Source organism: Athalia rosae, chromosome 5 (genome assembly GCF_917208135.1).
Source record: "Athalia rosae chromosome 5, iyAthRosa1.1, whole genome shotgun sequence".
Taxonomy (NCBI): domain Eukaryota; kingdom Metazoa; phylum Arthropoda; class Insecta; order Hymenoptera; family Athaliidae; genus Athalia; species Athalia rosae.
Window position 1 is genome coordinate 3,577,211 of NC_064030.1, and position 15,043 is coordinate 3,592,253.

Genomic DNA, 15,043 nt, shown 5'->3' on the forward strand with positions numbered 1-15,043 from the left:
AACAAAGTAGAACGAAGAGGGTCTTCCAGAAGGGCTTCCGAAGCCCTAACTATATTTCGACCGGTGGTCCTCCTAGTCGTCGTCGATGTCCAGTACGCAAAACGCCAACGAGCCACTGTCATCATCCGCGTCGAGATGCCCGCGATTTAGTTTTTCTTCTTCTCTTCTTTTCTTTTCTTTTCTGCTCTTTTCTTTTCTCTTTCTCTTTCTCTTTCCTCGACAGTTTTTCGTTTTTCATTTACTTCTACACCGCATATACTCTAATCTACCGGGATCTGATCTTATCCGCTACCGCTGCATTCGCGGTCCGTTTCAATAAGCGTAATTTTACAACGCCAGATTGACGAACGGTTGTTTCTCCTTTTCCTCTTCCTCTTCCTATTCCTATTCACTTCCGTTTTTCTTTCCATTTTTCCATACCGATCCGGTGGTTCACCGTCCCCACTCGTTATCTGATTGGGTTTCTTTCGCAATGAGTTAACTGAAACGCGTCATTCATTCGCAAGTTATCACACTTTACCGAAAAGCCTATCGAACCCAAGTATAACCGTCGGAACAAGTGCGATAAATAAGAAACTAGTTAAGAACAATGTCCGAGGAAGGTGGTGATGATACTGGTCAACAATCTCAGCAGAACGAAGACACGCAGGACGATGGGTGAGACTGACTTATTTTTAGAATAGATTTTTTCTCTAATATATAGTCATTGCGAAATCGCGATTTTGGATGCAGTGCAGAGCTTCCGCTTCCTGAAAAATAACAGGGGAGGGCGGGGAACAGGAAAATGTACCGGGCAATCGACATAGGTATACAATGTAAAAAATATAATCACCATTTATATTATAGTGGCGTAGTCGTTAGCGTAAATGAAATTGTTGACCGACGTCGCGATAATACAATAATTGGTATTATTCGCAATTCTTACCTGTTTTTATTCATTTATTTATTTAATTTCTATTTTTTTTCTCTTCTCTCTTTTTGTCAAAGAACCGAACAAACAAACGTGTGCAAACTTACAACGTCTGCCTGAGTAACGTCTACTTTTGCTCATCCACGTATAATATATAGATACGAGTAAACATACAATACAATACTTGCATGTCAATTCAGAGTCTGCTATGAAACGAAAGGGGGGAAACCGCTAACCGGTTTTTAAAGCCAACTTCCAGCGGTTTTTCGAGTCGATTACGCGCGAGCCCAGTGAGTCAAATTATTCCGGATATACGTATGACGTAGAAAAAAAAAAAAAAAAAAAAACCTAGTTCAATTTCGTAGTAATTGAAATATTTTCACATTTTGTGGACGTGAATGAAAATAATGAACCGTGTAAATTGAACGAGAGGAAACAAGCTGGAAAAAAAAGTAAACAAAAAAGTGGCAATTTCGAATAAAACAATGCCGCAGTTAATTGTGAGGAAAAGTAATAGACAATTGCAACGGTATTGACGGTACATGACGTATCGTCGGACACTAGATTCGCTTGTAAAATGAAAAAGCAATGAGAAAAAAACGGTCAGTTGGGATTCGCGAGTGACGATGGGGCCCAAGTCATGTCCGCGTTATTATACCTGGTATTGGGTATCCAACTGTATAACTCCCACTTTACCTCACCGTACGTTTGGCTTACCTGGTTTTCCTTGATCTGCAAAGTGAACCTCCTGTCCACAGCCTTGCCCGTCGTTCCAGTCTGGTTAAAGTTTGGCAAAGTAAGGAACGTGGTCAGTCAATCGAAAAATTTACACAATTGTATCGGAGTTTCACCGCGTTCGTAAAACTCCCCGCGATCACGTTCGTGCAAAGTTATCTCATGCTTAGACGGATCGTTATCGTTTGGTAAAACGATCGCGAATATAAAATAATCGGTCCGACAAACGACGCACGATTATTTTTCATTTGACAATCAGTGCAAGTGTAGACCAAATGATAATCCCACCTTCTTCGTGGCTGGATTACGTGACGAATCTCGACCGTCCTGACGGTCGTCGAATTAATAATCGACGGAGTAAATTGTTCCCGTGTTATTATTTTGGTCAGAAAAAAAACGACATGGTTCCAGCCCTGGATTGGCCCGTGCAATCCACACCGGGATACGCGATCTACGAAAAAGAAGAACCGATCGATGCGAAATTGGGGGGGTTTTCCAAGTGAGTCAATGAGTGAGAAAAGATTGGAAAAAGAAAAAAAAAAAAAAAAAACAAGCAACAACCCCAATTTTCTCTGAATCTATAATTTATTCAAATTACACATGTCATCTCCCTCGCTGCAATATACATCCGTAACAGATCGATCGACTGGCGAAAATTTTGTACTCCTTTTTTTCTCTTCTATATTCTATTCTAGAGCACTTTACTTACAGATTGTCCGCATTAGGGAAAAAAGAGTCTCAGCAGGCGTTTGCTTTATAATCTATTTACAGTTAGATAAGACCGGTGAAAGCACCGCAGGGTGCAGTTAATGATCGAGTCACGTGTATTTCGTATTATTCAAACACCAAACGAGATAGGTGTATATCTAGTTGTATTATCGGTAGAGAGGTATTATGTCTATTGTAGGATATCTATATAGCATGCATTTCGTTGTATATGAGGTACGTACGTGCATTCAAGCATACGTATTATATCTATAATACCGAGTTCCGACGGTCGAAGGGCGACGATTGAAGAGGATGTACGGAGGGAAGAATATACATTCGTCTTTGTACACGATGACGATACCAAAATATATGCACATACATATCTACAGGTATATATACAGCCAGGCGTACGTAAGTTTGTCGGGGTACTTGTCCTTCTGCGGAGGTATATATATAATCAGGTACATACGTAACGTATATAGGTACATATATATACTTTACATGTGATAGGTATATGGAAAGGGGTTTGTATGTGTTTATTGTGAGGCTTACGTATCTACTCGCGTGTGCACTGTACTTTGCATTGTAGGTTACTCGGATTGGCACCCGGGCTAGGACAACGTGTTCATTTCGAGGAGGGGTTACGAGAGCAACTCCGCTTGAAAGCTAGTATCGAGGAACAGGACAGGTTGGCATTGTATATCTACGTCAACTTAACGACGACACTGCAAATCGCGAAACCTTCGGATAAAAGAATAACCGAAAGAGAAAAAACGAAAAAAAAATCAAAAAAAGAAAGAAAAAAAAAATGGCAACTGGGTCGGGTGGCGTGTAGCGTATATAAAAAAAAAAAAAAAACAAATATACACCTGAAAATATCCGAGAGAAAACAACCGATGAGAAACGTGTTGAAATTGCGACTCGTGCGACGAATTGAATTGTTTTTTTTTTTTTTTTTTTTCCAAGGGTGGAAATTTACAGGGGTACGGAGAAACGAGACGGATCGGCCCGGCGTTTCTGGAGAGTTGCGGAAATTGTGAAATCCCCGGTAATAATTAGGGCAAAGTTTGGCGCGCGCTATACGTAGGTAGTTTTGTCTGCGGTTTTTCCATTTCCCTCATGCGAACGCGCGGCGCACACGAGGGTGTCGTTTCTCCCCGAAGGGTAGTTTTCCGACTCCCGCGCCACTTTCGTCGCGCAATGTATAATATCTATTCAACTTTGCGCCGCTACTGGGTTACCCCGTGCTGCAGAGTTGGCGCGCGCGTATCCCGGACGACTTATAATACGTTAGTACAGTGGAGCGTTGGGCGAGCGTTGCGGGGTCTACGGGGGTGGGGTGGGGTGGGGTGTCGGGTAGCGCCCGAATTGAAGCTACGGGGAGTAAAAGAGGGACGGGGGGATCTGGGGGGATCCGCCATTCCTCCATTCCTTCATTCCTCCGGTCCTCACCTCCTCCTACCCCCGGCCGCTGCTCTACCCGCGATAGGCAGACCATGGCGGTGACCTGACTCCCTCGGAGTCCTCGCGCACGGTCTTCTTCGCCTACCTGCCAGAAGCACAAGTAGCACCACCGGCGGCAAACCGACTGTTGTATATTATTGCTCGTTTCAACGGCTGACCCCGCAACTTTTGTTACACCCGAAATACGGGCAAACGGTATCGTGAACGACACTATAATCCTAAATAACTTAACTCGCGTTATACGGCCGGAGCTTGCGAGCTCGCCTCTCGATCCACTAACACGCGGGTGATAATCATAGAACTTACGAGAGCCAACGGCGAGTTACAGATATAAAACCTATTCAGCGATTAATAATAATGTTATGAAGTTTTCTTCGGGTATTTTGACGTCGGCGGTTTATACTGCAGGCAACGATCGTAATATTTGTATACATAGTGCCTTTTTATTTTTAATCGCTCGTACGTATTTTTCTTTCGAATTATAATTGACACCGCGTTTCTCGACGGGGGTGCAGTTGGACAGGCGAAGAAGATTACCGTAAGGGTCGCTAAAGGGGCGACTTACTCTCCGCAGCGGAGTAAGCCGCGTCGAGGTGTTGCAGTAAAAAGGGTAGAGGAGGTGCGCGGTGAAAACGCGAGTCGACCCCGCGCGAACGCGGCGGCGGCGGTGAGGAACGGAGGACGAGGGTATCGGATCGATGCCAGAGCCCAGGCCAACGGGCCGATGCCGTCACGAGCCTCGGTTCGTTAAGTGATCCGTCAAAAGCACGCGCGAAGAATACCGCGTCGCAACGACGTAAGAGAGACCCGAGATAATAAAAAGAAGGTACACGGAGAAACCGGAACGGAAGGACACGCGAATTAATCGAGAGGAGCGGCGTCCCTCCCTAGAACTTTGTCGATTAGCGTGAGCAGCGGGTGACGAGGGTCGAAAGCGCAGGGAGGGATCGTAACGATACCTGGTTGTTGCACTCCGCGCAGCCGGTGGTGGTCTCGGGGTGCGGGTGGTCGAACGGGGTGGAACGGGAGGTGGCGGAGGATATCGTGGGCCGCGGGAGCTGGTGATTCGGTACGATGGGCCGCGACGTCGCTGCGAGCCACGATGACGAGGTAGCAGCGACGGCGACGGCAAATTTGTTAGAATCGAGTTCGTCGGGGAAAACGGGAGTAAGAATAAGTAACGAGGTACGGGCGGAGGCAGGTGAGCCGGCAGAGGGTGGTGACATTGTCGACCTCACCGTTGGCTGGGGGAGGTAGCTGAAGGTAGGCGGTGAGGTGTGGGCAAGCAATGCAGCGGCTGCGCTCGACTTTCAAGCGATCGCGCACGCCGACTGGTGCCGAGATGAAGTCGCAGTCGAGTTTGGAGGTCCCCAAGCAGGTGAGATCGGCATCCTTCGACGAGATACAACTCGAGGCGAAACGTCAGGACGGGGCGAGGGCGAGGGATCAACAGAGCCTCGCCGACGCCGCGGCATCTTCTTCTTACCCTCGTCATCCGTCGTCCTACCCTCTCGTTGCCACCGCTACCTCCGACGACAGCGAAACATCGTTACTTACATCTACCAGCCTCACCATCGCCAATTCCAATCGGCAATCGCACCAGGAGTCTGCCTCCGGCTCCGGTGTGAGGAGACTCACGACACTAAGGGTTCCCCAATTGAGGAGCAATCAAAGATCTAAGAGCTTCGACGCCTGCGGAATCGACAAACGTACCGCTGGCAGCCCTTCGCCCTCTCCCGTACTTCAAATTTCCGGATGCTACCACTGCGCCTGCGTTGAAGAATACGAGAGACAGCGGCAAGCTGTAAAAAATGAAGCCGGAGAATCCCCATCGGCTTATTCGGCCGGAAAAACTCTGCTGGATCACGACGGAAGTGACTCGCGAAGCGGGAAAACCGACGCCGGCGATGAAGACGCCGACGAAGAGAGGGGGGATAACAACGACGACGACGACGACGTCGACGATGACGAGGATCCCGACGATTCGCCGGAGGACGAGGACGAGGACGACGCGTCCAGAGCTTCGTCTCGTCGCAGGGTGCAAACGTCCCCTTCGTCGTCCGGATCGTCGCATCTCGGCGAACGAGACCGCGATCACAGCCCCGAGATTCGGGTCACTCTGACCACCACCGATTCGTGTTATCAGTCGGGAAGGCGACGATCCGTCGCCTCGCCAAAATTGTCGCGCCAGGAGGCCCTCACCTCCTTTCCCCCCGACCCGCCCTACGCCCTCGGCACCAGGGACGAGAGTAACGACGACGACGGTGACGGGAGTTCCGAGCTTTCGACGGCTGAGACGGAAACGGACGATCGTACGGGATCTAAAGGGGGACGATTCGTCGTCAGGGATATATTTCTCACGGTACCGGAGCTCAAAAGGGATCGCGCCGCTTCCGTTGACTCGTGTTTCAACGGTAGCAAAAATGCGGAGAAAAGTAGCCCCAGTCAACAAGGGCTACTCGCCGTTCCTCAACAGAGCTTGCGCTCGAAAAGCGTTGACATCGTTTTACCCACCGACGTTCAAACGAGATACACCGCTCTTCTACCTTCCAACGAGTCTCGTCCTTTGCGAGGGTAGGTCATTTACGTTGACGTTAAGACGAGAAAAAAATTCACTAAAGAAAGGATAATCGCGAGTCAGATATCACTGATAAGCCGCGCGTTTTTTTTATTGAGCCGGATAAAATTGCCGCAATTGCCGTAATCCGGGACTTGGATTTAGGGGGGATGGAATTGCAGTAATGACGTCTGTTTTAATTGTCTTCCTCTATTTGATGTTGTTGTTGTTGTTTTTTTTTTTTTTTTCTTTATATATAACAGCACTCATTGTAAACACTGTACGCACTGTTCGTAGAGTTGTACCTGTATTATATGCACTTGAAATCCCACGCAGGGCTGAAAGAGAAAGAGAGAGAGAGAGAGAGAGGGGAGAAGGACTGAAACGGAAAGAAGTTCGAAATCGACGCAACGATTTTCCTTTGCTCCGATGAAGTTCGTCTGTGACAATTATCTTGGTAAATTTCAGAGGGAGAGAGGGTGGCGAGAGCGGCTCCGGCGCTGGACAGCAAAGAGAACCCCGATCGACGCCAGACTGGGGACCGAGCGCGATCAACGGGGAACATCTCTGGGTCCCGACCGCTGCTTCGGGGGATTTTTGCTACGTAACCGATTGCTCCGTAAGTGAAATAATTTCGAATATCGATGCGATTACCCGAGATTTGGATTATCGGGAAAATTCGGTCGACGGATAAATATCCTAACGATAATTTACTACCGCAGAAACACGGTGCGAGGCTGAAGTGTGCAGCGTGCCGAGTGGTAGCTCACGCGTGTTGCGCGACGACGCTCGGTTTCGCTTGTAAGCCTAGTTTTCGTGACGTCGGCGTTCGGCAATACCGCGAACAGACGTCCACCCATCACCACTGGGTTCACAGAAGATCGCAAAAGGGGAAATGCGCCAATTGCAGCAAATCGTTTCAATCGAAATTGAGCTTTAGCTCGAAGGAAATAGTCGCGGTCAGTTGCAGCTGGTGCAAAACCGCTTATCACAACAAAGAAGCCTGTTTCAACGTTCAGAAAATAGGGGAGAATTGCGATCTGGGAAGTCACGTTTCCGTAATAGTCCCACCGTCGTGGATAGTGAAACTACCGCGCAAGGGTAGCTTCAAAAGTAGCCTTCGAAAATCACCCCAAAAAAAGAAGTCGTCCAGCGGTGGCGGATGTTTGGCGGGTACCGCGTCTACGAGGAAGAAAAATAAGGACAAAGAGAAAGACAAGGATAAGGAACAAGGGAAACTCTGGATCGTCAAACCGATACCGACCGCGAGCGTACGACCCGTTCTCGTGTTCATCAATCCAAAATCTGGCGGGAACCAGGGGGCCAAGTTGCTGCAAAAATTTCAATGGCACCTCAACCCGCGACAAGTTTTCGACCTCACTCAGGGTGGACCAAAAATGGGGTAGGATTCTTTTCCCCACATCGATTCCACTCACCCATCCGATATTCATCGTATAAATTATTTCGCAACTCTTTCAGATTGGAGCTATTCAAAAAAGTCCCAAATCTGAGGGTCCTGGCATGCGGAGGTGACGGCACGGTTGGTTGGGTTCTTTCGATCCTCGACCAAATCGGAGCATCACCTCCTCCAGCTGTGGGCGTTCTTCCGTTAGGAACGGGCAACGATCTGGCGCGTGCTCTCGGCTGGGGCGGTGGTTACACGGATGAACCGATTGCTAAGATACTCACAAATATCGGGGACAGTGACACCACGTTATTGGACAGATGGCAGTTGACCGTCGAACGAAACACGGACGCTCCCAACGACGACGAAGCCGGAAAGGGGAAGGAAAGCCTCCCGCTGAATGTCGTCAACAACTATTTCTCCCTCGGCGTCGACGCTCACATAGCTTTAGAGTTTCACGAAGCCAGAGGTGAGTCGAAAGCAGGTGTATCAAGATTTTCTTAGACTTGAGAATTTTCTTAAAACCGCAATTTTTCTTCTATCTCGCAGAGGCTCATCCCGAAAAATTCAACTCTCGCCTTCGGAACAAAATGTTCTACGGACAAATGGGAGGCAAGGATCTAGTCCGCCGGAAATGGAAGGATCTCTCGGAGTTCGTTACTCTGGAATGCGACGGGCAGGATCTCACGCCAAAATTGAAAGAGCACCGTGTCCACGCCATCGTGTTTCTGAACATCGGTTCTTACGGAGGAGGAACTCACCCCTGGCCGGCCGGGGGCGGAGGAAGTAGCGGCGGAGGATCCGGCGGAGAACCAAAAACGGACGACGGGCTCATCGAGGTCGTGGGATTGACCACTTACCAACTTCCTCTGCTTCAAGCGGGGGGCCATGGCACCTGCATAGCGCAGTGCAGCAAAGCGAAACTCGTCACAACGAGGACGATTCCTATGCAGGTACATAAATTTTGTATTTTCTTTTCTTATTCGTTTTTTGAAAAATACTCGAGTCAGAGGTACCAGTGCTGCTTCTTGTATATTTCGGAGGATCCCTCGACGTTATCTTTTGTTACCAGTCGATTGAATCGATTTGTATTTTATGAAAGGTCGACGGTGAGGCTTGTCGTCTACTCCCATCGGTCATATCGATGTCCTTGTTGAACAAGGCGACGATGCTCGCCAAGCGAAGGAATACCGGAAAGCCTCAGCAAAATGTCGGTACTAAACTTGAACGATTGAAACTACCGGTTATGAGAATAAAAATGTCAGACTACGAAGCTTTCCATTCGGACAAGGAGCGGCTGAAGAGATCCGCCGTGTCGTGGCTACCGGATAATCTCGACCTTGACGCTACTCTTGACCTCGAATCCCTCAGAGGGATGCTAGCGAAAGAATTACCCATGGACGCATGCTGCTTCTTGGACTGTGAGTAGAAAAAAGATCGCCCGATCCGATCCGTCTTCTCCTTGCAATCGCACTGACGTTGACCTTGAATCTGGCAGCTTGCACGGCGGAACGGTTCTTCCGAATCGACAGGGCGCAGGAACAACTCCATTACGTGACGGACGTGGCCGCCGACGCTTTGTACGTTCTCGAGGAGGGTTTAGCGGCGGTTCCGAGTCAGGATGTGGATGTCGCTCAGCCGTCGCCAAGGTAGGTGCAGGTTCTCGCGCGGCAAGGTTGCTGCCCGCTGTTGTCTCACGGGGGATGTGACCGCGTCTTGAAACGAGGAAACGATTTCAGTGACGAAACATCCAGGCATGCCCCCGGGACGACAACGGAGGAGAAGCGGTCGTCTCCGGGACGCCTTTCTCCGTCGGATCAAACACGAGCCACGCGAGAACCGGATCAAGAGCGTCGTCACTCCGGTCGAAGGGTACCGGAAATAGCAGTTCCCTCGAAAGACATTGAGTCTGGAAAAGGGTCGGGGAAAATTGCTCCGAACGGTTCCTCTTCGATCAGCAAATCGAACGATACTCCCTCGGCGACACCGAGTCAGTCGTATCAGCCTCTTTCCTACGTTAGGTATTTATTTTATTTTGCACCGTTGACTATTCGCGATTACGAAGTTACGATGGATGGAGAAAAAAAAGAATGAAAAAAATTTCTCGTCTCAATTCCAGCTCCAGGGATCGTCTGTTCGGTTTGAGCGCAGAGGTACATTCCCACGGTCGTTCGTTCGGCGGTGGACTTCTCGAGAAGACGAATGACGGAATTTTGAGGGCAGCAAAAACTGGTGATCTGCAAGCTATGAAGGATCTGCACTCTCGGGGCTACTCTCTGCTGTCAATCGATGTCAACGGGCAAACCGCCCTTCACTTAGCTGCTAGGCACGGGCACAAGGACATCGTGAGGTACCTCGTAGCCTGCGCACCACCCACGATATTGAACATGGTTGACAACGACAAGTGAGTGAAAAATAAGATGGAACAAAAATTAGAATTCTCTTCGACACCTTTTTTCAATCTCGAATTACGAAAATTATTAATCTTTTTATCAGGGGACAAACGGCCCTTCACAAGGCTGCTCAGCAAAAGCGTCGATCAGTTTGCTGTATGCTGGTAGCTGGCGGAGCAACTCTCACGGTTCGTGATCGTCAAGGAAATACGCCGCGACAGCTCGCTCTTAACGCGGAAGATCGAGAGCTGGCAGCCTACCTCGAAAGTGAGTATTGGCTTCGTAACCTTGACCTTTGACCCTCGCTATGCAGCTACACTCAAGCTTTGCTTGGCTGCACTTGAGCACTCGTCTCTTGACCTGAATTTTAATCGTACATACACGTCGTAATGTACGTGTATAGCTTTAAAAATCGATTATCATTTAGTGAAATATATAAATCTCATCGTAGGTCAGGAGCAGTTTCATCTGGTCACGGTGGACATGGAAAACGTTCTCTGACCCACCGAGCTTTACGGCCGGGCTTAATTAGCCCGCAGCGTATTAAATCGATCATCTATGCATACCTGGAGTTATATATACAAAGGTGTTTACCTACGCAATTCGCGTAGGTACATACATATAGTTATAGTTATATAAAAACGTGCGTATCACGATTTTATTTTACGAATGATATCATATATAATACCAAAATTATAATCGTGATAATCTGTTTTCTAATAGAAAATAGAAGTTTTGAACTTTTTTGAATCCTATATTACAACTTTCATACACATTATAAAAAGATAAAAAAAAAAAAGAAAAATACCAAAAAAAATATCAAAAAGTTTTCAACTATTCAGAGGTTTCCATTATAAAATCATTACAGACAAAAAAAACACATTTGATGATATTTAACTTATATACCACGTATGATAGCGTATAAGCATATATATACTATACGTAATATGTTTTACCTAAATTATGTACTCGACGATTTTCATCCTGCTCCATGACCGTAGCCTATTAAAAATATAATTACTTAAACACACAGACACACACACACACACACATATACACACGTAATATAGCATGCGGGTTCATGACGCTGCCGCATATAAACTTTATGTATCTAAATTTTCACGACGAGGTGGCGTCTGAACTATGACAAAAAAAAATTAGTCATGTACTAGAGACCACGTATAACTATACTGTACTAAACCCGTTGGGACAAAAAAAAAAAAAAAAAAAGAAAAAACATTTTATGTGCCGGGGACACGAGGAAAGCTTTAAATAATAAATTTGGCAACTCGTAGTTCTACGCAGGCAAACACAACCAAAACCTATATACATATAATCTAATGACAAATGAAGTAAGTAAATGTTCGGTACCAAAAATGAAATGAACGGGATCAACGTGAGAACACCAATTAATTCTTAGATGCGATCGAATGCTATATCTTCTCCTAACAATTTGATATATATACAACAGATTATGAGAAAAAAAATGACAAAAAAAACCAAAAAAAAAAAAAAATTATTCCTCGATGTAAAATTTTCTCAATTATCATAGTACTGCTATATTATAATTATAATTAACTATATACACACATACGATATAAATATGCATATTATGTATATATATACATTTATAATATGTGCAACAAAGAGACGATCGAAGTATACCTATGTAAACGTTTTTAGGGATCATCGAACCCGAATATCCAGCGTGATTGTTGTAAAGTAGATTTATCGTATTTATTGAAATCTCGACTTGAGTTATATCGATTCTCCTATTCTTATATACGTATATAACTTGCACGATTAAAAACCAAAACCAAGTAAAAAAGCAACAAAAAAAAAAAAAAATGAAATGAAGATGAGCAAGAAAATGTTTAAATACTTGTACCTTTATATTTGTTATACATATATGTACGTATGTTTGAAATTTTGTTCGGAACTTTTTACGCGAGCATTAATATTTCGCGACCTCAAGAACGCGATGGTCGCTGTTTGTCTAGTCAAACAAGAAAAGAAAAACTGACTTTTGTCCTTACATATTGTTCTGCCAAATCACATTGACGCAAATGTAATGTATGAACATTTTTCGCAGATACGAAAAAGAATGAATATGTATGAAAAAATAATGTTCGCAATGTTCGAAATGTACAGTTCGCGTAAATTGTCTCGTACTGATAAGTACCTACTTATTGTGTATATATGCATACAGACATATCCATACAAGTATACATATTTATAATAATATTAGAAATTGTATAAAGTATAATAAATTTAACGGAAATGCCTTCGACGGTCCACAAAAAGATATTAATATAGTCGTAGAAAGAGGGAAAAAGAGAAGAAGCTAAATATGAAATACAAAGAGAAGAGAAAGAAAGAAAGTGAAAAAAAGAAAGAAAAGTAAAATGACTAAAAGAGTGAACTACCTTAACGTAATTTAAAATGAAACTGAAACACAGTATTGCCTTCCTCGAGGAGGGTTTGGACCGCGAATTTCGTAATTTATAAAGCAATAAAATGGACAATCATTAATTGCGGTCCGAACCCTTTACACAATATTACCTATTGTTAGTTTGTATATTTTCATTTCTATAATTATCTAATTATATTATAATTAAGTATATAATGAACAATCCCTCGTGCGATGACGATTCATTATTTCTAATCTATATACCTAGCTCTCCAATTTTTTGATTCTACTGTACAATTTTAATATCTAAACCCGAAAAAGATTTAAAAAAAAAAGAAAAAGAAAAAACGAAGAAAAAAAGTTCAACCAACGTATATATTATATATACCTATATATAATATAATATACACCTACGTATACATTTTAAATAACTAGACTCAATTAATTCTTTTTTTATACGCTATCCCCGTACGTAGTGCCTCCGTTTTCAAAACTAACTATACATATTGTATGTACATACTATATACATTGATACTCTATAAATTAATTATGGGAATTCTGATTCACGTTTTCTTTTTTCTTTTTTTTTTTTCTTCTTTTGTGATTTTTATAGGTATACATTATTGCCTATATTCAACGATTGATACTCACTTTTATAGTTTTACATAAGCCACGTTAATAGTACATACTATTTATTTTATTATCGATTATCAAATATCGAACGAAGCATTAAACACGATTATAGTTACTTACGAGATGAATAACGGGTTATTAATTAACATGGCCTGCGGTCATCAGTAATATTTTTTATGTAGCCCTTTCGAGTGATCTTTATTGGTTTACTCCATCTACACTACTGTCGTTATTATTCTCATCGTTGATATGACTATTGAAATTATTATAGTTCGTTGGTAATATTAATTTTCAATACGATTCGATTATAAAAAGTTTTTTGGCTCGGCATCATCACCACTTTGGGTTCGGAATTGTAAAAATCATCGTGCGTAGTTTTTTTTTTATTTTATCTATTTTTGAAAAAACTTAGGTACATTTCACAATCATTATCATTGTTGTTGTTATTAATATGATAGCTAAATTATTGTTCCAGCTGTTAACGCGTTATTGTTATTATGTACTGTACCCTGTACTGTAAATAATATATCATAAATATGTTATATTATATAATTGACAAAAATTTACCGTTGAAAATCGTTATACAGTATATTGAAGTGTAAGAAATATATAAAATTTTATTTTCGTTAAATTAGCAATAATTTAATGATAATGATAATGATAATGATGATGTTATTATTATAAACGTAATCAACAACAATAATAACAACGCGCACGGCACGCGACTCGTTGTGTAGTCAATTTAACGAAGAAATAAAATCCTAAATAATACGTGAACGATAAAACAGGTGAAATTATTGAAGTATATTATGTATGATAAATAAAATAAGGAAAAAATATACTATATATATTATACACATATATAGTTGCTCTGTTTCTAAAGTGTCAAGTTGATATATCAATTATTGTTTGCTATATGCAAACTATGCAAGAGATTTATTACGTTACATATTATCGCAACTTGCATCGTAGATTAAAGAAAAGATCAGTATGAATAACAGAAAGAAATAAGAAATGACAGAAAACGCAAGACGGTTCATCCATGATAATTGATGGAACATAGATTCATGATTGAAAAACTTGTTAAATTCCATCTTGTCGATGATTATGGATACAATTTTGTTTTTGATGCATCAATGATTACAATACTGTGGATGAAACGCTTCGTGTTTTTATTGTATGTATATATATACACACACACATAGAGTTATCAAGTTAATCAATCAATAATTATTAAATTTTGTCGCCTCAAGTCAAAGTAAAATCGCATACCTCGTGAACGTGTGAAATCGTGTACGTATCGTACGAGAACACGAGAGAAAAACTTACAGATCTTACGCGATATACGAAAACTAAGGCGGCGAATAATCTCGGTACTTTCCAATGGAATCTCTACATACTTCGTATACCTATACTTACCTATACATATATAAATATATATTTCCTCGATTAACAACGTTTATCTGTAAAGTTGATTAAATTTTACGATAATAAAGATATTCAAAGTATAGTACCTGCGAACTAGTTTTCTTCTCATTTCATTAGAATTTACTTCCTATTTCAACCTCCTAACGATTCATTATTGAACCGATCATAGAAATAATAACTCCGTCTTCGAGGGAAGAGAAGGTGAAATAATTATCCTCATAATTTCTTTATCAGGAATACAGTGAATATCGTAAATGATTCATTACACTTGTCGAAATGTCAAATGATGAAGAAAACGAAAACTATTGGTTTTAAACCAATAAGTAGCTTCATAAAATAATTGGAATAATTTTTCATCTCCTTACTAACAATAAGTCACTATAAATTATAGATGATTCAT

At 43.0% G+C, this 15,043-nt stretch overlaps 2 protein-coding genes across 3 annotated transcripts; both read left to right on the forward strand.

The window, feature by feature from the left end:
- The first annotated feature begins 520 nt into the window (after positions 1–520).
- On the forward strand, positions 521–4,451 carry LOC125501053. 2 transcript variants are annotated; one of them, XM_048655818.1, is made up of 3 exons: positions 521–657; positions 2,943–3,041; positions 4,333–4,451. In XM_048655818.1, exons 1-3 carry the CDS (start codon positions 590–592, stop codon positions 4,367–4,369), a joined length of 204 nt encoding a protein of 67 aa, XP_048511775.1. In that variant the 5' UTR covers positions 521–589; the 3' UTR covers positions 4,370–4,451. The 2 variants fall into 2 exon arrangements, with proteins under 2 accessions (XP_048511775.1, XP_048511774.1); XM_048655817.1 differs by lacking the exon at positions 521–657 and adding an exon at positions 664–2,144.
- Positions 4,452–4,830: 379 nt separating this feature from the next.
- LOC105692922 (diacylglycerol kinase zeta) lies at positions 4,831–14,728 on the forward strand. The gene is made up of 11 exons (XM_048655786.1): positions 4,831–6,391; positions 6,843–6,993; positions 7,097–7,776; positions 7,854–8,248; positions 8,329–8,732; positions 8,882–9,200; positions 9,278–9,428; positions 9,519–9,800; positions 9,899–10,183; positions 10,276–10,439; positions 10,624–14,728. Exons 1-11 carry the CDS (start codon positions 5,106–5,108, stop codon positions 10,671–10,673), a joined length of 4,167 nt encoding a protein of 1,388 aa, XP_048511743.1. The 5' UTR covers positions 4,831–5,105; the 3' UTR covers positions 10,674–14,728.
- Positions 14,729–15,043: the final 315 nt, after the last annotated feature.

Excerpts from the sequence above, each read along its gene's own strand:
- LOC105692922 (XM_048655786.1), top strand. The coding sequence starts at position 5,106 with ATGCAGCGGCTGCGCTCGACTTTCAAGCGATCGCGCACGCCGACTGGT. Across the intron at positions 7,777-7,853 it reads CAGGGTGGACCAAAAATGGG|ATTGGAGCTATTCAAAAAAG; the intron begins GTAGGATTCTTT and ends CAACTCTTTCAG. Across the intron at positions 9,429-9,518 it reads GTCGCTCAGCCGTCGCCAAG|TGACGAAACATCCAGGCATG; the intron begins GTAGGTGCAGGT and ends AAACGATTTCAG.
- LOC125501053 (XM_048655817.1), top strand. The coding sequence starts at position 1,921 with ATGATAATCCCACCTTCTTCGTGGCTGGATTACGTGACGAATCTCGAC. Across the intron at positions 2,145-2,942 it reads AAATTGGGGGGGTTTTCCAA|GTTACTCGGATTGGCACCCG; the intron begins GTGAGTCAATGA and ends TTTGCATTGTAG. Across the intron at positions 3,042-4,332 it reads AGTATCGAGGAACAGGACAG|TTGGACAGGCGAAGAAGATT; the intron begins GTTGGCATTGTA and ends ACGGGGGTGCAG.